Raw genomic sequence first — 15,000 nt, forward strand, 5'->3', positions numbered from 1 at the left:
TGAGATTATTTGAGGAGTTTAGAAGTCACAAAATCTTATTATTTAAGTTTTTTTCTTGAAATATTGTGACTTCATTCGTTTCTTTCCTGAAAAAGTTTCACATAGAAATAAAATAAATGTAAAATTATGATTTTAGAATTCAGAAGCGATTTGTTGGATAAATGAAATGTTTTTTTCTTGGTGCTATTAAAGGACTAAAGTGACTCTGCTTGTCTTGCCCCGCCCCCTCAGCCCCGCCCACCACCCTCGCCCTATCAGGTACCGTTGGGGGCGGGGCCAAGAAGCGGCTGGTGGCCCCAGCTCTCAGCCTGACGCTGAGCGGCAAAGATTCTCACGACCCGAGCAACGACGGCTTCTCCGCCGCAGCGCTGTCGGCGACGCCGGACGAGATGTTGTCGCTCGACATCAACCTGGAGGCGCTGGAGACGCCGTCTGACAGCGAGACAGGAACGCTGCCGGACAGCACGCACGACCTCGAGTGGGAGGGTGAGACAGACAGACAGACAGACAGACAGACACACACAGACAGACAGACTGACAGACAGATATCAGCTGATCTCTGACCTCTGTGACAGATGACCTTCCTCGGATGGCGAGGGGCGGGGCCCGGGGCGTGGCCAGGAGCCCGGTGGAGCAGTCAGAGATGGGTCTGATGGAGCTGGACCAGGTGGACAACGAGGGGCGCCGCTGGAGGAAGTTCTGCATCTCCGGACATGAATATCTCGTCAACATGAGCGTCCTGGAACCCTACCTGCAGGTCCTGTCACACGGAGGTCAGAGGTCACACTCACCTGAGAAAATATACTGACCTGCAAGTCCTGTCACACAGAGGTCAAAGGTCACACTCACCTGAAACCCAAACAGCTGACAGTCATGTGACAGTGTTACATGCTCTAATAATAATAGTAATTTAATGTCTATGAAGACGCAGCTGTTAAAGGTGTTACAGTGTTACAGGTGACGAGGCTGTTAAAGGTGTTACAGTGTTACAGGTGACGAGGCTGTTAAAGGTGTTACAGTGTTACAGGTGACGAGGCTGTTAAAGAGTCAGTTTTCTGTGCTGTAGTTTGTCATGTGACTATATCGGATGTTACAGGTGTTGTTCAATTTACAGCACCATGTGACTCCTCTATGTGTGTGTGTGTGTCTGACTGGTTGGTTGGTAGGTTACTATGGAGACGGGATGAACGCAATCATCCTGTTTACGTCCTGCTACCTGCCGGAGAACACGGTGGAGGACTACGAGTACGTCATGGACAACCTGTTCAGGTGAGCTTGACTCATTTTGATGGAAGCAAAATCACAGCGACAGAGTTTGTTACTATAAATACCTCTGTGTGTGTGTGTGTGTATGTGTGTGTATGTGTGTGTGTATGTGTTTGTGTATGTGTGTTTGTTTGTGTGTGTGTGTGTGCGTGCGTGTGTGTGTGTGTGTATGTGTGTGTGTATGTGTGTGTTGACTGCAGGTACATCGTGGGGACGTTAGATCTGATGGTCTCGGAGAACTACCTGCTGGTCTACATGTGTGCCATGGCTCCCAGAAACAAACTGCCAGCCATCAAATGGCTCCACCAGTGCTACACCTCCATTGACAGGAGGTACGCCAGGTTCAGTCACCAGGACAGCACAGCGGGGCGGAGCTATCACTGTCCTCACACACTCTTTACTCCTGACGTTTGTGTTGTTTCTTTAAATATCCTGAACAGCTTCAGCTGTACTTCCTGTAACACTGCAGAAGACATTAAACACTTTTCTTTTTAAGAAATGTTAAAAAGAAAAAAAAAGCTTGTTTCCATGACGACAGAGGTGATATTCATGTCACCTGTCTGTCTCCAGGCTGAAGAAGGACCTGAAGGGGCTGCTGGTCGTCCATCCGGCCTGGTACATCAAAGCTCTCATCACTGTGGTCAAACCCTTCATCAGGTCTGCAACACACACACACACACCTTTATTCAGGTAACCATAGCAACAGAACTGATGCTTCTGTGAACTAAGTGGTGAAACTAACGCTGGGTTGGAGGAAGATTTAAACACAGCAGACCTTTGTTCCTCTGGTCAGTGAGACTTCAGGTGACAATAATGGACAGAAAGTCATCCATCCTTGCCCACAATCACCATAGCAACATAGCATAACACCCTAGTGACACCCATGTAACCACATAGCAGACACTTTTATGACGCCGAATCATCCGCAGCTCTCGAGCAACCACTGAATAAAACTGTAGACTGTGCTGTAGCGACCACTAGGCAACCACCTGAAAGATCACTAGCAACGGCAAACACCCTAGCAACCACCTAGCAACACTCAGGCAAACAGAGTATCACAGCAACCACAGAGCAACCACTTCACAATGCCATAGCAACCCCCAGGAATGCCTTAGTAACCACCTGCCACTTAGCAACCACTGTGAACAGTTAAGTAACCACGTAACCATTCCAGACATACAGTGCTGCTTGAAAGTTTGTGAACCCTTTAGAATTTGCTCTATTTCTGCATAAATATGACCTAAAACATGATCAGATTTCCACCCAAGTCCTTAAACTAGATAAAGAGACATCAGTTAAACAAATGAGACAAAAATCTTACACTTGTCCATTTATTCATTGAGGAAAATGATCCAATGTTACGTATTTGTGTGTGAGGCAAAAGTATGTGAACCCCTAAGATTATCATTTCATTTGAAGGGGAAATTATAGTCGGGTGTTTCAATCAATGGGATGACAATCCAGTGTGAGTCTGGGAGGCCCTGCCTTATTTAAAGAAGAGAAATCTGGATCTTCACTGTCAAACTCTGAGCTTCACAACACAGGTTTGTGGAAGTGTGTCATGGCTTAAACAAAGGAGATTTCTGAGGACCTTAAAAGAAGAGTTGTTGATGCTCACCGGGCTGGAAAAGGTTACAAAACCATTTCTGAAGAGTTTGGACTCCAACAGTCGACTGTCAGGCAGATCATGTACAAATTGAGGACATTCAACACCATTGTTACCCTCCCCAGGAGTGGTCGAACAACAAAAATTACACCAAGAGCAGGTGTGTAATAGTCCAGGAGGCCACAAAGGACCCCAGGGTAACATCTAGGAAACTAAAGGTCTCTCTTGCAGTGGCTACAGTCCATGTTAATGAGTCCACCATCGGGAGAACATTGAACATCAATGCTGTTCATGGCAGAGTTGCAAGGAGAAACCCACTACTCTCCAAACAGAACTTTGCTGCCGTCTACGGTTCGCTCAAGACCACATGGCCAGAAGGTGATTGGAACAATGTTCTGTGGATGGATGAGACCAAAATCGAACTTTTCGGCTTGAATGAGAAGCGTTACGTTTGGCGATGAGCAAACACTGCATTCCAGCGTAAGAACCTGAACCCATCTGTGAAACATGGTGGTGGTGGTATCATGGTTTGGGCTGCTCTGCTGCCTCTGAACCAGGACAGCTTGCAATCATTGATGGAGCTGTGAGTTCTGAGTCGTACCAGCAGATTCTACAGGAAAATGTCAAGATATCCATCTGTGAACTGAAGCTCAACAGAAAGTGAGTCATGCAGTAAGACAACAACCCTAAACACACCAGTCGTTCTACCAAAGAATAGTTAAAGCAGAAGAAAGTTAATGTTTTGGAACGGCCGAGTCAAAGTCCTGACCTTAATCCTAAAGAAATGCTGTGGAAGGACCTGAAGCAGGCAGTTCATGCAAAGACGCCCACCAGCATCCCTGAGTTGAGACTGTTCTGTGAGGAGGAACGGGCTGATGTGCAGAGCTGATAAACAGTTAGTGGAAACGTTTGGTTGAAGTTATTGCTGCAAAAGGAGGTCACACCAGTTACTGAAAGCAAGGCTTCACATACTATTGCCTCCCACAAATATGTAACATTGGTTAACTTTCCTCAATAAATAAATGGAAAAAGATGAAAAAAAAGATAATTTTTTGTCTCGTTTGTTTAATTGGGTTCACTTTGTCTAGTTTTAGGACTTGTGTAAATATCTGATCACGTTTTAGGTCATATTCATGCAGAAATACAGAAAATTCTAAAGGGTTCACAAACTTTCAAGCAGTGATGTACATAACAAGCCATGTTCAGAGATGTTCTATTGACTTTCTGTTGACCTATATTGACCTTTGACCTATGTTGACCTTTGACCTTTGACCTGTTATCCACAGTGAGAAGTTCAGCAGGAAGATTCGGTTCATCCAGAGTCTGCAGGAGCTCTCTCAGTTCATCCCCACAGACCGGCTGCAGATCCCCGACTCCATCCGACAGTAAGAACCCGGAATATACCGACTCTAACCCGACTCTACTGAGGTTCTACTGAGGTTCTACTGACTCTAACCCGACTCTACTGAGGTTCTACTGACTCTACTGAGGTTCTACTGACTCTAACCCAACTTTACTGAGGTTCTACTGTCTCTACTGAGGTTCTACTGACTCTAACCGGACTCTACTGAGGTTCTACTGTCTCTACTGAGGTTCTACTGACTCTAACCGGACTCTACTGAGGTTCTACTGTCTCTACTGAGGTTCTACTGACTCTAAACCGACTCTACTGAGGTTCTACTGACTCTACTGAGGTTCTACTGACTCTAACCCAACTTTACTGAGGTTCTACTGTCTCTACTGAGGTTCTACTGAATCTAACCGGACTCTACTGAGGTTCTACTGTCTCTACTGAGGTTCTGCTGACTCTACTGAGATTCTACTGACTCTAACCCAACTTTACTGAGGTTCTACTGTCTCTACTGAGGTTCTACTGACTCTAACTTGACTCTACTGAGGTTTTACCGAGGTTCTACTGTCTCTTCTGACTCTACTGAAGTTTTACTGACACTACCGACTCTACTGAGGTGCTACTGACTCTGCTGGGGTTTTACTGAGGATATACTGACTCTACTGAGGTGCTACTGAGGTTCTACCGACTCTACTGAGGTTCTACTGACACCACTGAGGTTCCACTGACTCTACTTGGGTTCCTCTGAGGTTCTACTGAGGTTCTACTCTCTCTAGTGTTGTTCTCTTTAAACTGCTGATATTTGGTTTAAATAACTGATGAACTCTCTCTCTCTCTGTCTCTCTACTTCCTGTCTGACTTTGTGCAGGTTTGATGAGAAGCTGAACAGATGACGGACGCAGAGGTAGACAGACTGGTTGGATCCCAAAGGTCAAAGGTCATCAGGAGCCCCTCAGCCTGCTGACCTTTGACCTCCCACCTGTGCAGAAACACAGAGACTCTGAGTTCATTTATAGGAAGTTACAGAGCTCATCTCGTCTTGCTGTTCACATGTGATCTGTGATCTGGATCATTGTGTTCAGGTCTCAGTAGGTGTAACATCTGTACAGAAATCCAGCTGACTCCGCCTCTTCCTGTCAACTCAAATTGGCCTTCAGACTAAAAGGAAAGGAAAAACAAGCAGCATCACTATGTGTAGAAATAAAAGCATCAGTCAAGTTATCCGTTAGTAAACTGATAGAAAATTAATTTGTTTGATCAGAACCTCTTCTGTCCTCTGGAGTCAGTTCCTCTAATGTCTCAGGTTTAATATCTTTGGACTGTTGATCAGACACATCCAAAGAGATGTTTATTGTTTTATGAGATAAATCTGTAAGTTATAACAAGTTCATTTTGTGAAATAACCAGAACGTTTTGTGATAAAACGAAATAAAATGATGTATTGTTACAGCAAGAAAAGCTTTTTGTAAAATCAGAATAATTTGGTATCCAGTAATTACATGAAGAATATTATACGTATAATATGTTACAATCTCATAAAGTTCTCATGTTATAATGAGATAGTAAAAGAAAGTAAAGAGTAAATATAGTGAAGACAACAAGAATGAATTAATATCAGGTGTTCATGCAAAGACCTGAGATCATCTTCCAGGTACAGATCAGATCACATGTTTACACCAGGTGAGATGCACCTCGACAAACCTGATCACCTGCGACGTCTCTGCTGCCACAAACTGCTTCCATCATCAGTCAGGTGTATCAGCTGTCAGGTGACACAGCAGAGATTATTAATGATGTAAACACAAATCAGTGTGTTAATCCTTTCAATCAGCTGCTGGAGGAGGAAGTCTGTCAGTTTGATCACAGCAGCACCTGGTGGACACGAGAGGAACTGCACGTAACTGAGGCGGCTGCTGATTGGTCCACAGTAACAACACAGTTTACCTGTCGCACGAACCCATCATAAAAGCTTTGATCAAATGTTTTATTAAATTAAATACTTTTATTGTTATGGTTTTTAATATTTTACTGCATAAAAGCACAAAGTGTTTTTATCTTTCTTTCATCACCAAACACTGAAGAGATGTCAGAACTTCTTCTACTCGGAGTCATAACTCATCAGATCTGAACACACAGACACGAAACACATATTGACATCATTCAGTGTGACCTTCATTATCAATATATATATCACAAACCTCCATAAATCCACTTAGAAACCAGAGAAAAAAGAGGCTGAAGAACCTGAGAATCATCATGTTTAAGTCAGTATCACAGTGATCAGCAACACTTCACTGCTTTGGTCCAAACGGAGGAAATAAACTTCAACCTGAGACCGGAGAGAGTGAAGGTTTTTAATAAGGTGATTTTTGATGTTTATTCTTTATTTTTTCATGTGGTGAAACATAAATAAAAATGTACAGGAAAGTAGAGACTGGTGTGATGGTGTTTTAACTCCTCCAGTGTTGTGTTTATTAGTTATGTTATTTATGTGTTTTATTGTTCCCAAAACAGTCAAATCTAAGGATGACAAGTCAAAAGTATTGGTGTAAATGTGCAAAAGAAATACTCTTTACTGAAGTAATACTGCTAATACCACAATGTAAAAATCTGGTCCTGCATTTAATATTGTCAACTACATTAACTTAAAATATCCAGAGTAAAAATACTTGTTTTGCAGATAATCAGACTGTGATTATATTAAGTTTAATTGGGAACATTATTAATACTGATGCATCAATGCACAAGCAACTTGATTTATTATCCTAAAGCTAACATGCTAGCAGCTCAGTCAGGCTAATATCAGCAGCATAATGCTAGCATGTTTAGCAGGTATAATGTTTACCATGTTCACTGTGTTAGCATTACTGTAATAGCATGATAACATTTGCTAATTGGTTTAATAATCAATAATTTGATCAGATGGTGGTGTTGGATGAAAAGTCGGAGGATCAAAGTTGTTATAATTCATCCTGAGGGGAAACATGAATGTGTGAAACTAATTTAAACTAAATGCATCCAGTAGATGTTGAGATGTTTCAGTGGTCACAGACCTGCTGCAGGTCTGATCATCACATTTTTAGACTCAGTAACTTTTGTTCAAAATGTTAAACAGCAGATTGTTTCTGTGTGTGTGTCTGAAAGCAGCTCAGGTCTGCCAGCTCCTCTTCTGTCCAGCAGGGGGTGCTCTGCCCCCACAGCTGGGTCTCAGACTGAGGTCCTGCAGGGGCCCCCAGAGGGCTGCAGGTCTCTGGAAGTTTACCAGAGGGGAGACCTCAACTCTGAATGTTCAACAGGCTACAAACATCTTTACACAAATCATCTCTGTCAGCAGCTTCTCACATGCGAATATTTGTTGGTTTTCCAGGTTTCCATGGAGATAAACTCAACATCTTTGTGTTTGTTGCTCAGCAAAAAACAATTCATCTGAATATGTTCAGTTGGGCTTCAGGGAACAATGATCAACATTTTACATACTGATCAATAAATGGATTATTAAAGACAGTGATGACCGAGCTGCTCTTCAGTTTAATAAAACACAACTTTACAACAGATGAGCTCAATAGAAACTAAAACTATTAAAAGTCTTCAACCAGAGTTGCTCTTCAGGACCAACAGATGGAGGAAACCTGCTCAGTTACCTGAATGCCGTGATGGACAGTACATTTACTCAAGTACTGTACTAAAGTACAGTTTTGAGGTACTTGTACTTTACTTGAGTATTTCCATGTGATGCTACTTTCTACATTTCAGAGGGAAATATTGTACTTTCTACTCCACTACATTTATTTGACAGCTTTAGTTACTTTTCAGATGAAGATTTGACACAATGGATAATATAACAAGCTTTTAAAATACAACACATTGTTAAAGATGAAACCAGTGGTTTCCAACCTTTTTGGCTTTTGACTTCTTACAAAAACAGAGGAGGACAAAGTTTGTTTACTTTGTCTTAAATGTCTTAAACTGCTGTAAGTACAAGTCATGGACAGACAGCGTGTCGCTAACAGGGATTTTGAAGAGCAACGATCAAACCAGCATCTGCAGCTGAGCAGCTAATTAGCATCTAGCTGCTAACTGACGTTAGCGGTGAATGTTTGTTATCATCAAGTTTTGATGATGTGGACAGAGGCTGTTTCATTCACTGTTTAAAAGAGGAAGGTTTCATGCCTCATACTGCAATAACTGAGCATTGAATATTTTATATATTTTATTTTATTTTATTTAAACATTGGACATCTTAAATGTTCTTTTCATTTAAGACCATGAGCAAAAGTTCCTTGCTGTGTCTGGCTGTTACAGAATAAATGGAAAACAAAGTTTTATTTGTCTCCTCCTTTTTTTTCGCTGATGCTAATAATGATCTGATCCGTGACTCAAATCCGTGATACGATGTGAGTGAGATGTGAGTTTTGCGTTCATGTTAACACCCCTAGTGTTAACATGTCAGCTTTGTACACTATATTTTGTATGTCGTGCACATAGATCAGAGTGTGTAAGTCATGTATTTGATACATACATTAATACTTTCTGATGTGAACCTACACTTGTAGATCTGTGAATGTTTTTAGTATTCAGCACTGATCTGTTCCTGTATCACATTATAAGCTTTGTGCTACTTTATATATTTCTGTATAATAAGAAAATACACAGGAAACACGTGTAAATCATGTGATATCTTGTCTGTTTTTAATGAGAACATACATTTGTTGTCACAATAGAACAATACTATAAATTTTAATTTCACTTTGTTGGTAAAATGACACATCTGAACCAGTCCATGGCTTCGTTTAGAGACATTATGTAGATGCTAAATGTCTTTAAAGAAGCAGCCTTTACACCACTCAAGCAAATTGTTTTATTGGCATATGAAATTGCCCCCCCCACCCCTCCGATTTCATCAGGTGGGACACTGATATAGTTTGATGTGGTTTGTTGTCAGAGTCCATGTTGGTTTTCCTCCTCAGCAGCCACTGATATAAACAAACAGATATTAATAAGTCTGGCGGTTTATTGATATTATTGATTGTTTCTGTCAGTAAATCTGTTTCTGTTCTGTCTCCTATTCATAGCCCGCCATCTGCAGGCCCCGCCCCCCCATGCCACAGGAGCTGTCCACGCGCCCTCTCTGCGCTCTGATTGGCTACACTCGGCGTCCACGCGCTGGACACATGCCGCTCGGTGAGCGAGTAACGGGACACCGGGACACCGGGATTCCCCTCCGGTATAAAACTGACCCCAACGTGTCTGCAGTCACAGATGAGACTGTTCAACCTACGTTTCATCTCACTGCTTTACTTTGGTTTTTCTTAATATTTGATCGATATTGTATCTGATTTCATTGAATGTGACTAAATTATTTTAATATAATCCAAATTTAATTCATTTATTATAATTTTATTTTTCATCTAATTGAGTTTTACAGTAATTTATCTAAATTCCGTCCTATAATTTAATATTAACATCACATTAACATCACAGTGAACATGGTTCTGTCTGCGGCCAACAAGCTGAAAGTGTTCCAGCTGCAGCTGTCGGACTCCGGCAGGTCCTTCTACAGCAGCGGGGACAAACTGTCCGGCACCGTGCAGCTGGAGGCGGCTCATCCCTGCAGGCTGGCCGGCCTCAGGGTCACCGCCGCCGGCTGCGCCCACGTGCAGCACCGCAAGAACCGCAGCCAGGAGGTGGAGTACCTGAAGTATGAGGAGGAGCTGCGGCTGGAGGAGCTGCTGGAGAAAGGTATTGATCAACAATCAATACATGCAGATACGCTTATCAGTGTTTGTTCACAGTGGATGAGTTTCATTCATAGTTATTATGATATATATCATAATTTTAGTTGTGAGATTGAAGTACTTAAGGACAACTTTAAGGCGTTTTTATTTATTCATTCATCTAAATAACTGATGAAAACTTTTGCTAATTCTTTATGTTAATAAATGAACATTTGTTCCTGTCAAAACACTCAGAATAAATAAATGAATAAAATAAATAAACACAGAATGACTTCATAATCTCTAACAAGAAAAAAAATACATTCACAGTATCAACATACAACAATCTGACATATGGCCAAATAAAGCCTGTTATGTTTATATGGACATTTATTGATCTTATTCAGTATCTGTTTTTCACATATATAAGGATATTTATGTACACATGTTATAATAAAATGTGTAGTATATGCCTACAAATAACTATTTGTTATGTTTTGATGAAAACCCCATTAACATACACGAGGGGGGCAAAATAGTATATAACACTCCAGTACACCAGCAGCACCTCCCAGTATGACCTCAATAATAAACATCAAGTAGAATTATCACCTTTCTGACATTGTCAACAACAACTGAAAATGTAGAAGCTTCATAAAAGTAGAATTATATATATATATATTTATATATGTATATGTACAGGCAGTAAATGGTATATATAAATATGCACTTTAAAGGAGGAAGGGGGGGAAACAGTAGAAATGAAAGAAGCTTCTCTGTCAGTTTGAACTTGTGGAGTTGAACGTCTGCCGCTGCCTTGCTCATTAACCGTCTCCTCTCCGCTCTGTGCTCAGACTCGGACGGCTGCTTCCTGCTTCCACCTGGAAAAACCTTCAGCTTCCAGTTCGGCTTCGAGCTGCCGCCCCCCGGGTAAGAGTCTGATCGATTACAGTGATCTGACAGCTGATCGGCGATCGATCACAGCAGCTGATTGCGTCCTGTTGTCTTGTGCTCTCAGGCGTCTCGTGTCGTCCTATAAGGGGAAGTTCGGGTACATCCGTTACTACGTGCGGGCGGAGCTGGACAGGCCTTCCCAGCATGCTTTGCACTGTGAGCGGGAGTTTGAGGTGGAGGAGCCGCTGGACGTCAACCGACCTGAGCTGCTGGTACGAAACACAACTAACAGCAACTGTTGAACTAAAGTTAGACAAACGCTGGTTTCACTTCATTTCTGACGGAGCTGGAAGCAGCGTTACATCACTGCAGTGTCGCAACACTGGAGCTGCAACGGTTCGTCCATCAGTCAGGAAACAGGAAATGAATCGACTGAATAATAGATTCAAAATGAACTGCTTCCAGCTTCCAACATGTATCCCATAATTATCTTTGGGTTTCGGACCAAACAAGACATTTTAAGATAATCTCGTTAATGACGGCTCGGGGACATTTTACTGACATTTAACGAACCACATGAATAATCAATTAATCAAGAAAATTATTGGAAGATTAATCAATAATGAAAATAATTGTTATGATGTGACAAAACACTGAGGATTGTCAGAGAAACAATAAGCAGTTTCCTGTGTATAAGTTGATTTTAATGATGACTAACAGGTGACTTCCCTCCTTCAGGCTCCGGCTGCGTCCTCCAAACAGAAGAAGGTCACCTGCATGTTCATCCCCGACGGTCAGGTGTCCATCAGCGCTAAGATCGACAGGAAGGGATTCTGCGAGGGCGAAGACATCAACATCAACGCCAAGTTCGAGAACACGTGTTCACGTATCGTGGTGCCGAAGGCTGCCATCATCGCCAAGCACACGTACCTCGCAGACGGACACACCAAGGTGACGCACAGACACGTTTCTGTCAGAGGAGAAGAAGAAGTCGCTCTGTGGAGCGTAAACACCTGAAAACTGACCTGACGTCTGTCTTTTATTTTGTTCAGGTGTTGAATCAGAAACTGGCGGCGGTTCGAGGGAATCACATCATCTCTGGGATGTGTGACATGTGGCAGGGGAAGACCATCAGAGTCCCCAGACTGAAGCCGTCTCTGATGGGCTGTGACATCATCAAGGTGGACTACGCCCTCAAGGTGAGTCGTGGTCGATGACATCAAGAGACAGAGTGACAGTAGATGTTTAGAGACAAACTGAAATGGATCCGAGGACTGAGATGATATAAATAAAAGAAGATATGTTGAGATTAGATTAGAATAGATAAAAGGTTGATGTTATTTCTTCCAGATGAAATAAAGCATAGAATAGAATAAATAATAAATAGAATTAGATGAGATAATAAAAGCTAAGATGAGTAGAGATCAGATGTTAAGCGTCTCCTCCTCTCTGCAGATCTACCTGCACATCCCGGGCAGCGAGAAGCTGGTCCTGGAGCTGCCTCTGGTCATCGGTACCATCCCGTTCAGCGGCGTCGGCAGCAGAACCAGTAGCATGAGCAGCCAGGCCGGATCCCTGAGCAGCCAGGGCGGATCCATGAGCAGCTGGTCCTCCTTCCCCTCGGCCCCCCCCAGCTACAGCAACATCCACAGAGACCTCCGAGTAGACGGCCCCCGCACGCCGCTGCTCCACGACTACGACGACGGCGAGGACGACGATGACGACGGGGGGCTCTTCATGAGAGCACCTGAGCTGTACTACCCCCCTCCCCCCGCCTACAGCGAGGTGAGATGAAGATGAGATGAAATAAAATGAGATAAAACAAGAAAATATGAGACGCAAAAAATGAGATGAGGCAACACTAAATAAAATAAAATGAGATGAGTAAGATGAGATAAAGTCAGATATAATAAGAGAAGATCAAATGAGACGTGGAGATGAGATAAAACGACATGGATGAGATTAGAGATTAGAGACAACGTAAAATGAGAAGATGAGATTTTTAAAAAATGAGATAAAAATGAAATGAGATAAATTAAACAAAATGAGATATGATAAAATAAAGAAGAGGAGATGAAATGAGATTAAATAAAATGAGAGGATAAAATATAAAAATGAGATGAGATAATGAAATAAAATGAGATAATATGAGATGATATTAGATGAAATAAAACATGATGAGAGAGATTAAATGAATTAAGTGGAGAATAGATCAAATAAAATTAGATCGAATGAGATGAGATAAAAATAAGATTTAAGCTAGAATGAGAAAACAAGATGTTACAATTATATGAGAAAAGATGACATGAGATACTTTGGGATAGATCAAATGAAATATGAAGAGATATTAGAGATGAGATCAAATGAGATCCAGTTAAATATGATAATATACGAGGAGATGAGATGAGATAGTTTTGTCTAATCATCTTCTGTCTCGCTGCCTTCAGGTTGACGAGGACGCCGTTAACGCTCCTCCGGCTGTTCAGGTCTTCTGAGGACGTCATGAAGACGAGGACGCTAATGCAGACGAGATGAGGACAACTTCCTGTCCAACTTCCTGTCCAACATCAGTCCTCTGTCCAGTCTTTAGTAACTGACCCAGACTGCCCCCCCCCCCCTCCAGAGCTCGTTTGACATGTCACTCACTCATCATCAGCTCAGGGGCGTTGAGTTTATTAACAACGACTCAGCAGTTTATTGACGATGACTCAGCAGTTTATTGGTGATGACTCAGCAGTTTATATACGATGACTTTTTTTGGCACTTTGTTTTGTAGATAAAAATGTTTTGTTGTTTTTGGGAAAAGTTTCAGATGTGTGTTGTTACTTAGTCGAATGTTCTGATTGGTTGCTTTTTTTTTTACTTTTTGGAGTTTCAGGAAGTTACACCTGTATATTTATTTTGTAAATATGAGAAGATTTCTATTTTTTTATTCAAACAATAAATCAGTTTAATATGATTCACGTTTTCAGTCATTCATTCATTCATGTTTTCATTGTTGGCTCTGTAGACGGCAGCGTTGGAAATATCTCAACGATGAGTCAGTAAGTAAGTAAGTAAAGTTTATTTAATATAGCACCTTTGACAGAGAGGTCATAAAGTGCTTCATAAGAATACAGTTGTTAAAGAAATAAAACCATAAAATAGTACAAATAAGATACAATAAAAGAAATAAACAATAAAACATAAGCAGCAACAGACCTTAAAAACACACAAAATACAACACTAGAGACGGCAGGTTGTGTTTCTACAGGAAGAACGCTCTAACATGTCAGAGCAACAACTTCAAAGATCACCTTTTGTTTTTGGTCAAGAGTGAGGGACAACCAGTAAGCACTGGTCAGAAGAACACAGTGACCTACTGAGTCTGCAGCAGCGATCTGGACCATCTGTGGACGTCCAGGGACGAAGCAGCTGAAGGCAGCTGAAAAAGGAACTGCAGTAGTCTGGCCAAGATTATATAAAAGCATGAATGATCATCTCCGGCTCAGGTTGTGATATAACAAACCTGAGTTTGGCAATGTTTCTTAAATGGAGGAAATATGAGCGGGTTGAAGATTTGATATGTTGATTGAAGTGCAGCCAGATGAAATAAAACACAGAGGTTTCTAAAATTAGACTGTACAGCAGAAAGGGACCCAGTACACTAAGCAACACTGGAAGCTCTGCTGTCTGATGCAATGATAAGAATCTCAGTCTTATCTGTGTTCAGCTGTAAAATGTTGTGAACCATCCAGTCCTTCATGGCAGTCAGACAGTTTATCAGTCTTATCAGGTTTAAAAGAGACATACAGCTGAATGTCATCAGCATACTGTTACATTTTCTAATAATATGACTTATGGGAAGCATATACAGAGCAAATAATATAGGAGCCAAGACAGAACCCTGAGGCACACCACAGGAAAGAGCAACAATTTCAGACATGTAGGGACCAAGTGACAGAAAAACTCCTATCTGAAAGACATGAGAACCAGTCCAGGACTCTCCCAGAGACACCCACCTGCTGTCTAAGACTTCCAGTCATTATTCTGTAATCAACAGTGTCAAAAGCTGCACTAAGATCCAGCAGCAACAAAACAGAACATTCACCCTCATCAGAAGACATCATTAAGTCATTGGAGACTCTGAGAAGAGCAGTTTCAGTGGAAATGCTTCTGATGGAAACTAG

General features: G+C 41.8%; 2 protein-coding genes across 3 annotated transcripts in view; both read left to right on the forward strand.

Moving 5' to 3' along the window:
• The window catches only part of bnipl (BCL2 interacting protein like), a 12,771-nt gene extending 6,116 nt beyond the window's left edge, over nt 1-6,655 (forward strand). For both annotated transcript variants that reach the window (XM_067600249.1, XM_067600250.1), the window contains exons 4-10: nt 232-486; nt 576-773; nt 1,167-1,269; nt 1,467-1,598; nt 1,837-1,923; nt 4,159-4,257; nt 5,092-6,655. In XM_067600249.1, the coding sequence (XP_067456350.1) occupies nt 232-486; nt 576-773; nt 1,167-1,269; nt 1,467-1,598; nt 1,837-1,923; nt 4,159-4,257; nt 5,092-5,116 (899 nt within the window). In that variant the 3' untranslated portion in view covers nt 5,117-6,655. The remainder of the gene's footprint in view (nt 1-231; nt 487-575; nt 774-1,166; nt 1,270-1,466; nt 1,599-1,836; nt 1,924-4,158; nt 4,258-5,091) is intronic.
• A 2,980-nt stretch (nt 6,656-9,635) lies between these two features.
• On the forward strand, nt 9,636-13,790 carry LOC137190709 (thioredoxin-interacting protein-like). The gene is made up of 7 exons (XM_067600251.1): nt 9,636-9,962; nt 10,792-10,867; nt 10,956-11,103; nt 11,570-11,782; nt 11,884-12,030; nt 12,287-12,616; nt 13,279-13,790. The coding sequence occupies exons 1-7, from the start codon at nt 9,710-9,712 to the stop codon at nt 13,324-13,326; spliced, it is 1,215 nt and encodes a 404-aa protein (XP_067456352.1). The 5' UTR covers nt 9,636-9,709; the 3' UTR covers nt 13,327-13,790.
• Nucleotides 13,791-15,000: the final 1,210 nt, after the last annotated feature.

The sequence above is a fragment of the Thunnus thynnus genome, chromosome 10, assembly GCF_963924715.1.
Source record: "Thunnus thynnus chromosome 10, fThuThy2.1, whole genome shotgun sequence".
NCBI classification, from domain to species: Eukaryota; Metazoa; Chordata; class Actinopteri; order Scombriformes; family Scombridae; genus Thunnus; species Thunnus thynnus.